The 17,723-nt window shown below is 41.0% G+C and overlaps 1 protein-coding gene across 5 annotated transcripts in view; it reads left to right on the forward strand.

The window, feature by feature from the left end:
* The window catches only part of LOC104363994 (amyloid beta precursor protein), a 220,877-nt gene that overhangs the window by 64,967 nt on the left and 138,187 nt on the right, over positions 1–17,723 (forward strand). For all 5 annotated transcript variants that reach the window (XM_042789042.1, XM_042789041.1, XM_042789044.1 and 2 more), the window contains exon 3: positions 9,529–9,658. In XM_042789042.1, the coding sequence (XP_042644976.1) occupies positions 9,529–9,658 (130 nt within the window). The remainder of the gene's footprint in view (positions 1–9,528; positions 9,659–17,723) is intronic.

The following is a 17,723-nucleotide window of genomic DNA, read 5'->3' on the forward strand; positions in this document are numbered from 1 at the left end:
CCTAGGACTTCTGGTACAGGGCCAGAGCTGTTCCTTCTTGGTTGCCTTGCTCTTTCTCAGGTTGGCCCATGACAGTGGATTTGGAGACTGCTCCAATGCAGCTGGTGTTGGGTTTGAATTTTCTTTCATAATTCTTTTATCAATCGAAGGAGTTGCTTGGGTTACAGATTATGACAGGAAAAGTTGGGATGCCAGCTAGCTCTGTAGTTTTGCTTCTCTGTTTAGAAGTGCCTACCTGGTTGAGAAAGCCAGAGGTGAGTAGCTGAGCTTGGTCAGGCCTGACAGGGTGTAGCTGAAGCAGCAGGGACGTGGTGGAGAAGTGAAGGTGTTATTGCTGACCATGGGAGTGTGCTGCATGGGAGAGGCAATGGTTCCCCACCAGGGCTGGGCCTGCATTAGGCAATACTGACTGTAAACATGTGAGAGAAAAAGTAGGAAAGACTAGGATGTGATGGTTGAGGGGAGATAGCCAGCATGTCAATATACAGTTCATCTCTTGTGAAACACAACAGCTGCCGTCTGCAGATTTTGGACCCCTGGGGCTCTCTGGAGTAGTCAACTTGACTGCACATTGCACAGTTTTGTGTTGGTGTGTTAAAATCTTTCTGAAGCTTGCACAGCTTCTGTTCTCCACCTCACTTGGCGATTTGGGTACAGGAGGTTATGCCCATGCCTCTAATAATGCTGTGCCTGTGCAAGAGAACTGCAGAGCTGGTTATAGTGGGTGTTGTTTCGCCTGGTTAGCCTCCAGGTCTAATCAAGAGTTATGGCTGGAGCAGGTGGACAGAAAGCAAGGGTTAAAAATTATATCTTGGGCCAGCAGTTGCTGAAGAAACAGGCAAAAAAATGGGATAACTGGTTGAAGTGAGTGGGAGCATAAAGTTAATAAGCATCCATAGTTGCATGTGTTAAGTGTGTGCAATTTAATGTTTGATTTTTCCTTATTTGTAAACAAGAGAGTTCAAGAGAGGGTATTTTCACAGGAGTGAGGCTCATGATCTTTTTTTCATGGAAGCTTTCAGTTTGACATAATTTTTAACCTTTAAGTTATGTGACTTTGCAGCAGTAAGTAAAAAAAAAAATGAAACAAAACCAACACAGAAGAAATAACAACCAACCAGACTCTAAAAATTCCTGCTTCTCAAGTCCCAATTCTGAGTTTAAATATTAATAAAGATTCAGAACTACCTTATACCAAGAACTACCTTATACCAAGATACAACTACCCTTTGTAGTAGTGTAGAAAATTATTTGGAAAAAACTAATAAACTGAAATATTTTGACATGATGTATAACTTGATTGTGCGTATAGCTTCCTATTTTCCAGATACAGACTGCAAGACTGATAACAGGGCATTTCGTTCAGGGTTGGCTGTGCATGTGACATTGCTGCTCGTGTGATACCACTACTACTGCAGCTGAACTGGGACAGCTGGGACTCTGCAGTGCCTCTATTTCCAAAGTTATAGATTGGAAAGCCTGCAGAGACATTGTACATGAACACACAAAAATATTTATTGTATACTTCCTCTGTGTGGTCGTGCCAAACGCTTGAAGAGGAGTGCAGCGTGTCTGCTTGTTGCTGCTCTTCAGTAACATATCTATGCAAAATGCTGGGAAGCAGCTGATCTTTTATTTATTTCTGTGGTTTTAACATGTAGGTTGATTTCTGCCATCTGACAGGAAAATCCTTACAAGGATTTTATTTGTTTATTTAAAGGTATACTCTATAAAGGAATAGGAATAGTTTTGCTCCAAATATAATTTGTTAATCTAAAATTTAAGACTTTTTTTCATAGTTGAAGCACAGTTTAGCTATCTTTCACATATGCTAGCTGTCAAAGCACGTTTTCCACTAGGCAATTTCAAGACCACAGTCTTCCTAAACACTGGTTATTAAAGGCATTTATTCTTTTGTGCTTGCAGTAACTGTTTCCAGACTAACTCACTGAAGTGATAAAAATATTTCTTGATCCGTGTAATGCACAGAGGCAAATAGTTACCTGTGTCACATCTGTGATTTTTGTCTGATAATTTCTGTGAACAGTTCTCAATGTTAAACTAACCTCAATATTATAAGTATAGAATATTCAGAGTACAAAGTTGCATAGTCCAGTTGAAGGGGAACTTGTCCACAGACCAACTTGTTTAGTGGTTAGTTTTTTCTTTTCCTTTTTGGGGGGGAAGTGATGGAGGAGAGCAGGCAGGGAGAATCTAAATGTAATCAAACTGTCTTCCTATCTTCCCCTTTAAGTAAATGAAAGCACTCAAGTGATTCAAGTTACTAAAGATGCAACTGCTAAAACCACCCTAATTTTTGTTCTGAGTATATACAGCAGTAATTTCTTCCTTTTTTTTTTTTGTCTGTATGAATATTCTTGTCTAACATTTCTATTTTCAGTCATGCATTTAGTTTTTAATATAGATACTGTCACTGATTGCCTGAGACAGATTTAAAGCAGAATGCCAGCTCATACCTGTCAGATCTGGGGTGCATTAGCAGCAGTTCTTCAGTAGCATGTTGCAGAGAGACTGGACAATATGCTTTTGGAGAGACTGAGCAGCCTTTTCTCCTTGTGAGAGTAGCGAGTTGAGCATTACACTTGAATTCAAGCTGGCTTCAAAGTCTTGCTGTGCCAGGTACTGAAGCTTAGACTAAAAGGAAGATGTAGAAACCAAATGTGTGATCTAATTTAAGCCAAGGTATCATGAATAGGTACAGTAAACAACTGAAGTATTAAGGAAAAAGAATAGGAAGAAATGACAATAAGAAAATGTGTTTACTTAAGCCTGATACAGCGTTTGGTGGCAGTTAAACTAACACACAGCTCTGATTTGGAACAGTCATAATTCAAAAATGGCAATTGATTACATGCTAACTTTGCACCTTAATTTAAAACATTTTTTTTGCCTCTTGCCCATGTTCTCTGCCATTCCAAATTGCTGGTGAAGATGGACACCAATTCCTGATTATGCTTTACATTCTTTAGTCTAGGATATTGTTTCTTTTCACTTTTTTCTTTTTGTTTTTAATCCATGTTAAAGTGTAACACCACCCTGTATTTTACATGGGGTACATGTGTGTATGTGCAAGTGCATGTACGTGTGGGTTCCATTTTAGTTTCCATGGACGGAGCATGCTCCATTAGTAACTCAGACCATTTGTTACTCTGAAACTGAATCTTTTTCGCTGCCCTATGGTGATTCTCCTTTTGGAATATACAGGAAAACATCATTAAGTTAAATCAGAACTAAGAATAAATTTGTACCACTAATTCCAATCACATACATTATGATGATACTTAAAAATTTATTTATACTTATTTGTATTGTTATTTTAATTGTGTAATAAAAAAAATCAGAAGTAAATTGAAATAGCTTCACTAACCTAATTGTCAGCTAACTTTCTTAACCTTTCAAAAGTTTATTTGAAAACATGATAAAAAAAGCCATATTCTGAATAGTCAGTTACTCTAGAAGATGTGGGACATAACGAATAATATCAAGAGGTGAAGTACTATGCTTTTGAATCTAAATGTCTTTTAGTATCAGTGATGACTGTCTCGTATGATTATGCTCAAGTATTACTTCAGGACTGCACCAAGATGTACAGCATTTGTTTGTTTCTGCTGAGCATGTATGGCTGGGTGGATAAACCTATTTATATTACCACATATCAGGGATTGATTTTTTTTAAAAAAAGGTATTCGTCTTAGAGACACGGTTCTATTTAATGCTGGTATTTGAGCAGTGGCAGAGAATACTCAGAGGGGCTGTGAAGTCTCCATCCTTGAGAGATTCAAAAGTTGTCTGGACACAGTCCTGGGCAACCAGCTCTGGGTGGCACTGCTTGAGTAGGGGAGTGAGGCCAGATGACCTCCAGAGTTCCCTTCCAACCTCAACCAGTCTGTGATTCTGTATGGATCCAGGGCAGTGTTCTGTGTTTGTGGCGTGGTTTTTGGTAGCAGGGGAAGGGACTGCAGTGGTGGCCCCTATGAGAAGCTTCTCGAAAGCTCCCCCAGCTCCAAGTCAGACCCATCTCTGTCTAGGGCTGAGCCAATTAGCAAGGGTGGCTGCACCTCTGTGATAACATAATTAAGAAGGGGTACCCGAGAGGGGGGTTGGGACTCGTGAGGAGGAGTTATGAGGACAAACACCCAGGTCAGTGGAAGGAAGGAAGAAGGACATGGGGGAGGTGCACCGCAGCACAGACCCCCGTATCCCGTGGGGAGATGGCAGGGCTGCCCCCCCTCCACCCCTGGACATCCACGGTGGAGCAGAGGCTGACCTGAAGCCTGTGGAGGAGCCCACTTCAGGACAGGCAGCTGCACTTAAATGAAGCCAGGACTCGGCGGGGAGAAGAGGCCCCCGCTGTTGTAGTTCAGCACAGGGAGGACTGCAACCCGCGGGGGGGACCCATGCCGGAACAGCGTGGGAACGGCTGCATCCCGTGGGGAGGAATCACGGCGGAGAGGGTGCGTGGAGGACTGTCTGCAGTGAGAGGGGAGCCACGTGGAGCAGGAATGAGCTGCATTCGCCCAACTTCCCGAGAAGGAAGGAGCAGTGAGCTGACTGTGACCCCCATCCCCTGGCCCCTGCACTGCTGGGGGAGGAGGGAGAGAGATTGGGAACAGAGCTGAGTCTGGGAAGAAGGGAGAGGTGTGTGTGTGGGGTGTTTGGATGTGGTGGCACTTCTCATTGTTCCACCTAGCCTGTTAAGTGTTGTCTTTGTTAGCGTTTGATGTAAAGTGACAGGTTTTTTTCTTCCCCTAAGGAGTCTGTCTTTTGCCTGTGACCGTAATGGGTGATCCACCCCTCCTTGTCGGCATCTGGATTCCTGATCCATTTTGCTTCATTTTCTCCTTCCCATTCCTGAGAGCGGAAGGGTTGAGCAAATGGCTGTGTGGTGCTCAGTTGTCCTCTGGGCTCAAACCACGACAGGCAGTCATCAGAGTTTGCTAGCATCATTCATAGGACATTTCCAGCAATCATTGTGGTGGCTGAGTAGGAGTATCCTTGTTTGGTAGGCATTTTCCGTTTTAACAGAGAAACCTCTAGTAAGTGGGTAGGCTAGCTGGAGAAGCACCCTCAGGTTCACAGTTGTTCAGTGTGAACACTCGGCAGCTCACACTTTTTAGCTATTTGTGTGATAAATTAAGACATTCACAAATTTTAAATTTCTGAAGGTGGTTGCAAACTGCAGCCAGGCTTGGCTGTACTAAATGGACTATTCCTGGCCTCAGGCACTTCCTCTGGGCAGGATACGTGATCTCCTCTTTGCTCTTTAACTCTCCTTTGAACTCCTTCCAATTCATCCAAGTCCTGAGACGCTGTTGCTGCCTCTGGGCCTGGTGTTCCAGGAAGGGCCTTGCCTCCCCCCACGCCTGGGAGCTCTGCCTCCCTCTTGCCCGCAGCCCTGGCCAGGGGCTGTCATCCTCTGCCCCAGCTGGCCCTTCCAGAAACCCTCTCCCTGTCTCCCTGTCCTGTGTGAGGGGCCGGCCCTCCCCGTGGGCGAGGGGCCTCCCTGGTGGCCTTCTTGCCGGAGGCAGGGCGGGGTGGCCGTGGTCGTGGGGGCCGGGCTGCTTCTTGCTCTAATGTTTTCCCCTGATGTATCTGCTTGTTTCTCTCAGATTTGTTTGAAAATAACCCCTAATCTTCTGTTAGGTAACACGTACTCAACTCTTTTGTTGTAACAGTGTCACCATTTTATCAACACCTTTGTGTGTAGACAGATCAAAACACCCTTTCTTTTATTAAGCATGTCTACATTTTAGTCCTAAATCCATGTGTCATCAGACTTAGTAGGAGTAAGCATGAATGTAAACAAGATTACATTGAATTCTGAGTAGCTTGAGTGCAGTGGATCTTCAGATTTTTGTTTCTGAAGTTGGTATATAAGGAGACTTAGTAATGAAAACAGAAGTAAATGAAGATCTAGCTGTAACATTTGATTGCCAGTTGATTTTTAGACTACATTGACCTGTGTTTCATGCACTGCTGCTTTTAAAATATATTAAAGGAATTAATCTGCAGAAAGTTATGATAACGTTGTAAGTTTGGATCTCCTATAACTTTCTAGAGCTGTTCTCTCTGACTCTGAAGAAGGAGCAGTGGCTCATTAGGGACTCTATAAATAAATTCGAGGCTCAATTTTCTGTGCCACTAAGTAGGTCCCACTTCAATTCAGAGCAAATACCTTATGTAAGTTGAGTTGAGGGGAACTTTCCTCAGTGCACATGTGTTGCTGGTGTTAACCACTGATAATGAAATTCAAAGCCTGGTTTCTGTTGTGAAGGGTGGACAGAGCTTTGTGTGAGATGTCAAAGGAAATTAGGAGTTTAGTAACTGATGTAGGAACAGAAGAAGCAGCTGCTTTGTATTTTTTTGTCCTTGTGTGCTTTTAATAAATACTATTAACTACTTAGCATTTGGTCCAGTGTACTAATGAGAAGTTAAAATGGTGGTTTGGGGAAATAGCAAAAATAAAAATAGTATTTTAAATTTTTTCACCTCTAACCTTATTGCTTCAATAAGGTTCTACAGCAGTAGTTCACTTACTCATTAGAAATTCACCTCAGGAAAGCAACTAAGTGTGTCTTTGTTCTCATGGATCAGAAACCTATTTTCTGTCGTTTTAAAACTATGTACATGTTCCTGTGGACCCATAAACTGCTTTGAGGTTTTTTTCTTAATTTCCTGTAACATTCCATTCCAACCATTGTGTAATTTTTTCAGTTGTCTTCATTTAAGGCATTTAATTCCTCTGTACTGACAAGTCACACTTAACCCTGAGGAATGTTAAAACGTCCCTGATGAGAATGTGTTGGTGACACTGTGATACATCAAGCACATGGTTTGTGATGGCATCCAGTATTATGTAACCGTGGGCTGTAATTATTCAGAAATGATGTCTGTAGAAGTATGAACTTGGAAGAGTGCAGCATGACGATGCTAAAGGTGGCATAATATCTTTCTTTTGCATCTTACTTGTTAGCTCTTAAGGCAGCTCTGGTGCCTTGTGGTGTAATATTTACACAGCAGTTGAGGTGTGAAATTTTCTGCCATGGTGACATTCTAATCCATTTTGGCAGTGCTGTGACAAGTCAAGACAGGAGCGTGTGCAGACCTGTTTGGTGGATCTGAGGGAACCCAAGGGAAAAGATGAAGAGATTGAAGAGGGGAGGGGAGCTTTCCTTGAATTTGCAACCCTGCTGTTGCAGTTTGTAGTTCAGTATTTGAAGCACTGATGAAGCAGGGGGAACAGCACATTCCTCTGGAGTTGCTTTCCGCAAATAGTGTAAAAATGGTAGCATATTTGTAATGTGGACAGTGACCATCAGCCCATGTCACCTGCTGACAAAAAGAATAAAACAAAGCTATAAACTTCTGAGTGCAGGAAACTCACTCTTTAGTTTTCAGTTCTACTCTGTGGACTTCCTTGAAGTGAACTGTATCTCATGTGCTGGGTTGACACAGAGGATTGCATCTGAAGCCTCTGCTTATGCTTTAAGCATCTGTTGTAGTGAGCTGAGGATGCTGTCGAAGCTGGCAAAAATGTATTGGATGGCTTCTGTGAACTGCTTATGCAAAGTAAGAGGTATCTGATTAAAAAATGCTGTTTTGTAATAGAAGAAAAGGTTTATGTTCAGTCTCTTTAGCATAAAGTGCACTGTTAAGTAGTGTTTCTTTCTGTAGTTATTTCCTTGGCATTGTTACTGTACCTGGCCTTGTATCCATTAAGCTGTGAATATTACTCTATTTTACCATTATACTAGCCCCTTCCTGTCTCTTAATGAAAGTCAGAAGCTATTCCCAAATATTTCCAATCATGTTTTGATTACTTTCTGTTTTTACCATGCTGGTGGGCCAGGTCCCATTCATTCAAAGACTACCGATACCAAATCTGAAAAGGCTGTGCTGTTGTTTGTTAGTACCTTTTTAAGTTTGAAACTTTTACTTGAGCTGCAGTTAAATAGCTTGCTTGTTTCATTTTTGCCACAGTTACATTCTAAACCATTGGTCAGGAGAGTGACAGGAGGCAAGGGCCCACTGGGATGCTGTGAGTTTGGGGGAGATACATGATTGAGACAAATCCTTTTGCCTCGGGGCAGGGCTGTCAAGGTTCTTATGGTGGTTTTCTAAGCATCAGTTTTGGACTCCCAGAATTCACCCAATCTCAACCCAGGTCTCTTTAGTTGGGATTATGTTCTTTTTCTGCAGGGTGTTTTTGGACCATCTCCAATTACTTATTTTTCCTCAGGCTTGTTCCTATTTCTGTTTTCTTTTCCACTGGTAGGTCTGAGTAGACTGTAGTTTTTAGTCCACCTAAATCCTCAGATCTGACATACTTGGAAGTTAGTAAGGGTTGCTCGAGGAAAGGCAAAGGAAAACTAGTGCCTTCCAAGTTTAATGTTAGGGCTGATAGATTGCCAATTTGAAAAATAAAAAGCGAGAGCCATAGGCTGTGTTAACAACTACTGTGCTGCAGTGAGAGCTGGGAGTGCAGAGTGAAGCAGCAGGAGCTGAGCATCCATGGTGGCCACACTTTGCAGGCTTTGCTTTGATTAGCTCTAACCTGGTGGCATGGACTAACCACCTCTTAGGTGTGCTCCAGGAGCACATATTCCTGTTAAGTTTTATCCATAAGGGATGTGGTTTTTATGCTCTGAAATCCTTTGACAGCATGAAATGCAGCATAATGCAAGGCAACATGCTCCTGCTGAACTGAAATGCACATGTAGAAGGTGGCTGGGAAGTGGGTCTGCACAAAAGATGAAGGCCTGTATCAGATAAGCCCTTACTGACAGTAAAATTTAAAAAGGGGGAGTGCGATAAAGGAACTGAGGGAGATAAAAAGCCAAATACGTGGCTTGATAAAAGTTGTGGCTTGCTGATAAATTAGTCATCCAGTTTGCTGGTGGCATGGTTGTGGGTGTAGAAGTGTATTGCAGTATTAAGAGCAGTTAGGATTTTGATCTTGGCAATTTAGGAAAGTTGGAAATAGGTTTATATTGGTGATGTAAACCTAACTATAAATAACTGTTTCAATAGACTTAATACTATGCAGGCTGCAGTGGGAAAGAATTATGGTGTTCCTTAAAATGACTGGGATAAAGGTATGTTATTTATTTTAGACATATGGAGATTAGGCCCAATATTTTTCAAGGCAAGTGATAGCCTAGACGTAGAGGAGAGGGTATTTTAGTCAACTGTGAAACGTCTGTTTAGCTGATCTTTAACTTAAGGAAGTATAACTGGCCAAGTTATATGCTGACAGCCAGCTGTAACCACCATTGTATTCTGAGCTGGCAGCCACATGTTTTTACCGATGAACAAATGTACCAGCTTTCCAGGTAAGTGCACATATTCATACCATGAAGTAAATACATTACACAGCAGAAGTGGGAATAGATAGGAAAATGAGTGCTGTATTGTGATATCCATGTTATACACACCTGTGACAGTATTGCATGACCTCGAGTGTGTACTTGTGATAACGTTCGTCTTTTTTGATACTTTTAATGCTAGGTCTACCCTGAATTACAAATCACCAATGTTGTCGAAGCCAACCAGCCAGTTACGATCCAAAACTGGTGCAAGAGGGGATGGAAGCAGTGCAATGGTCACCCACATATTGTGGTTCCCTACAGGTGTTTGGGTAAGTGACTGAATTTCAGTTTGTGTTTTCCTGTTCTTTGTTTTTTTCAGTCTCTTCATAAAAAAGATAGATAATCTACAGAACTATCACTTCCATCTCTGTATAATTGTCTTCTCTGAGGTGGGTTTTTTCCAATTATTCAGTCCTTTAGGACTGCACTAACGAGAGAGAAAATATTCCTACTCTTCCCATTACTGTTTTCATGAGTGACTGTAAACCAGGCTTCTGCTTACTCTCTCAATTTTTGTCATCATCTGTCCTCTCCCTTCTTTTCTTCCCATATAGGCACATGTGTTATGCCCAGTTTATAGTTTTTTTGCTTATAAGCCATCCATCTTTTCCCTAAATAAATACTTTTTTTCCTTCCTATTATTTTTTGAATACCTAGTACCTGGTCTCTTACTGTGAATGACCACAAGAATCTATTTTTATTGAAAGCAAGCAAAAACTAGATTATAAATTCCCCTATTGCTTTCTGCAACTTTATTTTTGTAGCAGTTGCTTGCTATTCTCTCCTGTGTCCTTGGTGCTTTGAATAGATCCACCAATTTAAAAATGAGGTGAAGTCCTTAATATTTTTTAACCTTTACTTCTGTCAGCATTCAGAAAACAAAATCATATTAATTTGTTGTTTTCATTAACATTCTAGGCACAACATTTTCTTGAGATTATTCCATGAGCTATTCAAATATGTTGCTTTACCACTGCCACTTGAATTGTGAATAAAATGACTGCCTAGTTTCATGTTTAAATGTTGGAGTTCAGAGTTGGAACTTGCTTTTCTACTAAGCCAGGGCAGCTAAAATGTGTGGAGGGCAACTCAGGCCAGTTACTCCATGAACTAAATAATGTAAGAAATACGGAAAACGTGCAATTTTTCTAGAATTTTTGTTCACTTGTGTAGAATAGGTAAAATGCATGGCATGCTCTACCTGATGTCCAGGCACTGACTGTGCCTACTTAACAAAGATAGGACTGCAGAGTAACTAACAAGCAGGCTACCACTATGGTCAAAGGTGCCAAAACAGCAGATGTGCAAAATCTACACTAAGAAGTATGAGGGAAACTTTATTGTTCACTAACATGTTTAGATCTGATGTTTGTTTGTATGGATACAAAATAGATGTTTCTAGACCTGCAGTACATTATTGTTGATGCTATTGTAGGTAAGGAGGACTAGTTTATTTTGACTAAAGTGTTGAGGGAGAACCCACATTCAAAACTTTTGGTGTGGGGAAGGACCTGCCTCTAGTAATACGAATCCTGACTGCAGGAAGGAGCCTGCTGCTTTTTGTGTGTTTTCCAGACTTATACCTGTGTTGAGTTGGTCAATTCCACCAAAAGTTTTAATGCTGAAAGGGACATGCTCTTCTACCCATTTATTACTATGTTTTCTTTAGTTTTACACGGTCAAGATAAAAACATCAGCTTGTAGTGTCGATACACTTCTAGAGCCAGGTAAGCAACTTGTTAGAAGTGGGGCAGGACTGCAGCCTCACCTAGCTTCATCATGATATATTTTATCAGATATCATGCAAGTGCACTTGCACAAATTAGAGGCGTGGTGGAAGATCATCAGACTAGTGGAACTATAAAAACTAATTTTTATTATTTATTGTATTATCATAAGCAAAACTCTGAATTATGATCAGGGAACTATTATGGTCAGGACTCTCTACGCATATGTAGATTTGGTCAGTGCCCTGGAGAACTTACAACCTAATTTAAGATAAAAGACAATGTCATCACAAGAGCAAATGAATATAAATTGGACATGAATAAATTTAATCTGGAAATTATAAGGAAGTTTCTGTAAGAGTAAAGAGCTCCAACAGTCTTCTTTTAAAAGGAATAAGAAGTCTAGTAATTTAGAAGGAAGTTCATAAATTTATGAACAGGACTATATACAGTTCCCTGCAGGAGTGAGGAACTGGACTTGGACTTTTAAGGTGTCTTTCCTGAGTTGTGGTTTTGAATGAAAAATTATCAGGAGTTGAATGTCTGCTGTCTTAGGTAGTAAGGTAGGCTTTTCTTGCTGGAGGCAAAAATTTTGAAGACATTTGAGTACCTCATGCTTGTTAATGCTTTGCCCTTAGCTTCTATTTTCTATTTTTAAATCCCCCCGTATGCTCTTTTTTGTCCAATTTTCCTTGTAATTGAGGCTTATGCAGTTGTGTCTGCCTGTGTTTGTGTTTGATATCCATCTCCTATGCTGCCATTCATATTTTGACCCCGACTGGTATAAAACTAATAGAAACAAAAGCCTTAGATACTGATATTCCCAAGAGTTTACTGGGGGAAGAGCAGCCACATAATTACTTCCACTGGAGCAAAAATGGTGAACATGGCCATTACCTGTCATTTCTCCATCAACCAGCCCTCTGCTTATTGTGTATGGTTAAAGCTGGATTTTGCTGCATGTGGTGAAAGTGCATTAGAGGAGGAGACTGGAGGAATGGGTCACTTTCGCGCACGTGAGGCTGGGAGTACAGCCCATCACCGGCGGTTGGGCTTGCTTAGTGCGCAGCAGGGGTGTGTTCATCTGTTGCTGGCAGCCCATGTTCTCTCCTCTTGGCTCCCTGCCTTCATAGTGATGAAGCTGGTCGTCATATAAACAGATCCTCTGAAAAGAGTAGAAGTCTTGAAGGGGATAAAAAAGTGTTATTTGGGGGTTTTAACAAAGACTGTTCATTTATCCTTTTAATTTATTACTTTCATTTTTCCCTAGTCTAACAGTTATGGTCAAATACCTTGAATACTCTTGCTGCCTAGTACATCAAGGGGTAGACTGGAGGCAGGGAGTTGATTGAATTCAGTCTGCCAGAGTCTCATGTCTGTGATAGATTATCTTTTTTAAAATAATTTTATGCAATATCGTGTATGTTTTGTTTTGTTTTGTTTGGTTGTTTTTTTTTTTTTTTTTTTTTTTTTTTTTTTGTTTTGTTTTTTGTTTTTTTTTTTTTTGTATTTTGGTAACTAGTCTTGTAGCCTGGACAAACAAATCAGTATGAGGATACTGATTTTATTAATTGTTACCATAAGTAGTATTATGTTTGTCATGGAATACTTTTCCTAAGTCTTATTTGCTGCAGAGTTAAGGAGTTCTGAGAGCTTGGGGGGGGTTTTGGTGTGTTGTTTTGTTTTGTTTGGGTTTTCTTTATTTTTTTTCCCTTTCTCTCCTGGTAATACTACTTCAGTGTTAAAAGAAATTTTTTTAGAAGTTGGATCTTGCCTATCAGCTCTGAGCCTCAGCTATTCTTAGTGTGGTAGCTGCTAGTGGGCAATTTCAGAAGTTGGCAGTGCCCCTTCCTCAGTAATTTTAGTGCAGGTAGACCTTTGATGTAGATCACTGTTAAATCCATTGACTCCGTTAAGAATTAAGATACCAAAAGAAAGTTTGGCAGTGGGCAGCTGATTGCAAGGGTAAGTCGTATAAATTTTATTTTCCTGTGAGAGTCACTTTCAGTATCTTGAGTCAGCTTATAGTTTCTTCCATCTTGACATTTGTTTTCCACAGAGGTGAGAAACAGTGAGTGACAGAAATGTGTCTGCTTTCAGGCCAGAGCATCTTCACAGTCTATTTGCATCCCAGCCTTCAGCCAAGGTTGAGATGTGCAGAGAGCATGTCACTACAGCACTTGACTGCTTCATGAGTTTTTTCTCTGAAACTTCTGCATAACGGTGGTTGCTGCAGTGGTTTGTAGGAGTATATGTTAGTAATATTGATCGTATTTATTAGATTGCACAGCTTCATATTATCTTTCCTTAAGTGGATGCAGCTAAAGCATAAACCCAATAATTTAAATAAAGCAAAATGAAAGCCCTTTCTTTGAGTCAGCCATGTGTCTTTTCAGTGACCACATAAATATGCCCCCAAAATTGTTCTAACTGAACCCAAAGAAGAAAAGCATTTCTGGTTTAATTTAATTTTAAGATACAATTTTGTGCTTGTGTGCAGGGCTTTGCAATGGTCTTAAAACAACAAGCCTTGAGAAAATGTTATTGTGCAATAAACCTGATTGACCGATGTATACATTGCATGCTTCCAGGGACACAGGGGGTTACTGTACAGTTTCAGTTTGTTGAAGAGGTGGAACTTCTTGTGAAAAGAAAAATTGTTGAGTAAATTTTAGTTCCCTTTCTGAACACACTGAAGGCCTTAAAGCTATCTTTATCTTACTGCTTTTAGAAAGTGACATCTTTCAGTGTGTGCTTATTATGGCTCGAAGCTCTGTTTGCCACCTTTTGACAGAAATAGAAATCTAGGTGGATATTCAGGTCCCTTGAATGGTGGTGTCAGACTGCTGTCTTTCAAGGGAAAAAAGTATGGGATTTGATGGGATTTTTTTAGTAATACAAAGATTGAAGGGTTAAATTATTCTACTTGAGGAGTGTGATGCTTGACGTAGAGCCATGAATGTGTTTCGGTGCTCAGGCAAAGATGATGAGCCATGAGATGTGCTGGCAGAAGAGCGAAGATCTGCAGCGCTCCCTTGGCATGGTGTTGGGTGTGCATACTGGCATCCTTGTACCTACATCATGCAAAAAACACGTGCTTTTAAGACCAAGCCCTCCAAAACAGTGACAGTAAGCTTGCTGTGGGGTATGGCTGCAGGATTTCATCAGACAGTGCCAAGAAGCCCATGATTTCCACTTGGTTTTATGGAAACTGTTCTTGAAAAAGTATCCTGGCCACAAACCTGGGCTTAACGTTGGAGGGAAATCTGCCACTGGCTGCAGCAGGAGGGCAGGACTTCTGCCTGTGTTGGGGCAGTGTAGGCAGTAAGCAGTTCTGGTTTGCTCTGTCCTCGCTTTACTTCTTGCTTCAGGAAAAGCAGCTGGCAATTTTGTGCAGTGTGGGCTGTGAAATGAGGTGATTCACTCAGTGTTCCTGGCTGGCAGCAGGAGTGGGCATCCTTGTGCCAGTGCCGTGATTCTTTGCATACGTTAGATAAATGTATGGCTGTACTTTTCTGAATAGGTAACATTTCATTTACTCTTGGTGAAATACACTGCAGCCTAGCTGCTCATTGTACACCATCGCCCTGGAGAGAGAGGAGAAGCTCAGTTATGCAGATGTTCATGGATCAGTATGTGGGCATGGCAGACAAACAACTGTGAGGTGGGGTAAGGGGAAATTGCCAGCGCGTTGATTAACTGCGCTGTGTAAAGTGCTTGCTTGCATACTGACATGTGACTGTGTTTCATTATCCTGTTAATGTATGCTGCTAAGCACTGTATTCAGACAGTGTTTGAAGGATCCAGATGTATTGGAATATCATTATGTATATAGCCTCTGTCAATCAAAATGTGATTACTTGCAATCGTTTGTTCATAAACAAGTGGATTAGGTTATATGACAAGTATATTTTGCTGTTTGGTTACGTAGTGAAAAGCTGGCTTCTGTTTCTGGTTTTAACAAAAACATCTTTGAAAATATTTATTAACTTGTCATGCTTTATTACTCTAACAGCTTGTAACGTTAACCACTTGTTGATGTCAGAAGAAAAGGCATACTCAGGTTTTGATATGCATGCCTAGCCAATTATACCAAAGAAAACACCAAGGCTATGCCTGGAATGAATAATTTAAATAGAGATGCGTGTAATTGACAGTTCTTTTGGTTCATCTGGTAATTTACTTGTGATTTTTTAACTGTGGGATTTTTTCACAGAAGCATGTGAAATGCCCGTTTACTTTTGCTACATAGCAGTACTTGCCTTTTTTTTTTCCTCAGTGCACTGTCTAGTGCACCTATTTCTGACTGCAATGGCAAAGCTTCTCTTCTCGATACTGTGGAAGCACTTTCCACTGGCTTTTCCATGCAGTGCCTAATCAACAAAATTACATTAAATAATTGTCTCAGAGTTTTCCTGTCCCTGCTAGTTTTTAGCTATCTGCCTCCAGCTTGCCTCAGTGTCTGCTCAGCCATGCGAGTGATGCAGACAAGCCTCACACCACACTCTTTTCCTAAAATAAAAAAATGCATTTAATTTCAGCCTACATGACTACATCACGTCTAGTTTTTCTGACAGTGCTAACTGACAGGAAGGAGCGGATCTCCAGAAATATTGACAATCTGAATTGCTTAGTGGGCAGACCACGGGTAGAGAAATCCTAGGTGCAATGAGAGATGCGACTATTCATTGGGAGAAGTATTTCACATTTCTTCATTGTTTCCTCACAGATAATATTCCTGCCTACTAGTGGTATTTTTGGTATAGTGCTAGTGAGCAGATGAGAAAGCCCTGCCTGCACTGGCTAGTCATATTTTTTTGTGAAGCTGCAAGCATTGCAGGGATAATGAGGTGTCCTAACACACTGGCTTCCTTCCACTGCAGCAAAGCCTTGGCAGGTGCTCCCTAGTCAGGTCCCTGCCCAAGTCCAAAACCGAGCCTGGCTGCACACCAGCAGCTCTTCAGAGTTGTGCTGGCAGTCAGTTTTCTCCTGTTTCTGTGTCCTTGCAACTGAGCCAGTTGCAGTAAGCTTTTAGGGCCTTAGTTCTTCAAGTGTGTTCTTAAATGTGCTTCTGTGCAGTGGTGTAATTAAGAGCATGCCCTGACATGCTTCATTGACTTGAAGTGGTTTTCTGCGATACTGGAACTCTATTTGCCTGAATTTTATGGTCAGCTTCCATAATAGAGAAGAAAGTGACTGTGAAGCATCAGTTGGGTTACTGATCATTCATACAAGCAATAACTAGTTTATCTTTTTATTATAATTCTAATCAGCTGTGTTGCCTTGAGGTTTATAACTGTGTCTTCCCAAGTGTTGTATTCGCAGAGCAGAACAGTATAAACTATTAAAAGTGGCCTTTGGCATGTTTCAGGGGACAGAATATCATCAGCTGGAGGAAGAGGTGGGGAGTGGGCGGAGAAATCCTGAATGAGATTGCCCATCAGTAGCACGAACACTTCCTCAGGCAGTCAGGGATCTGTTTCTGGAGGCTTCCACCTTCTCAGTTCAGCTGTTGGTTTAGCCAAATCCTAGCTGAAGGCATGGAAGCCTTGAAGAGAAGAGATAAAGCAAAATTAGTGTTTTGGTGGTGACCAGAATGTGCCTTTATGTATGACTAAGAGTAAATATAAAGCTTTTTATTTTTTGTATGATAAGCCCACAAGAAGAAATAAATCAGAACTTGTGTATTTCTGTGCATTTTTAGGGTAAACATATGTTTACTTGTTTGGTGACTGCAGTAAAGTTTTAATAAGAAAAGGATTTGTTGAACAGGTCACAACACAAAAACTTTTTGAGATCTTAAACATAACAGCCCTGTAGATCTCCTCTAAAGCAGTAAAAGAATTCCTTGTAGGTAAACATTGAAAATGAGGGGTTTATTTGTCTCTACAGTAGACAAAGGAAACAAGGGCAGGTGTTTCAGGAACAGCTCACGGGAAGCAGTCACTGATATGTGAAAGTCGTCTTCATCTATTAAACACAGCATTGCAAATTGTAGTAAATACTGTTTGGTTGTTTTTTGGTGTGGTTTTTTGTTGTTGTTTTTTTTTGTTTTTTTTTTTTTTTTTTTTTTTAAATGTTTATGAGCATGAAAAGATAAATCGGCTATCTCCTTGCATGACCAATACTAGCTGGACCAAGTTTTCTGTCTCTTGTAACTCTGTCCAGGATATCTGAATGCGTCAGGGATTAAAAGCAGCACGTTCCTGCTTTTTCTATGAAAGGAGTCAAACCATACTAATACTCTTTCAGCATTACTTTTTGTGGTTAAAAGAGCTCAAAAATTAGGAAAGGGGGAAGCTAAGGTGGCCTCCTGACCATAGTACTACCTTTCCTGTGCAAGGAGTACCAGGGAGGCTGCAACTGCGGGGCAGCCCTGTCTGCCTGTCCTGCCCCACTCTGTGCACCTGAACGAGCTGTTCAGTATTTTATTCTGACCTCCTGGCTCAGCCTCTCCCACAGCCTTAGTTAGTGCTTGCCACTCAGATCCTACCTGAAGACAAAACTAATTTTCCCCTCAGAAGTTTCTCTAACCTTATCTGAACACAGATTTAGTTTCATAGAGGTCATGAGTGTCATCCCTAGTTGGTAGCTGGGAGGCTGGAGA

This window comes from Tyto alba, unplaced genomic scaffold (assembly GCF_018691265.1).
Source record: "Tyto alba isolate M040663 unplaced genomic scaffold, T.alba_DEE_v4.0 Super-Scaffold_14, whole genome shotgun sequence".
NCBI lineage: Eukaryota > Metazoa > Chordata > Aves > Strigiformes > Tytonidae > Tyto > Tyto alba.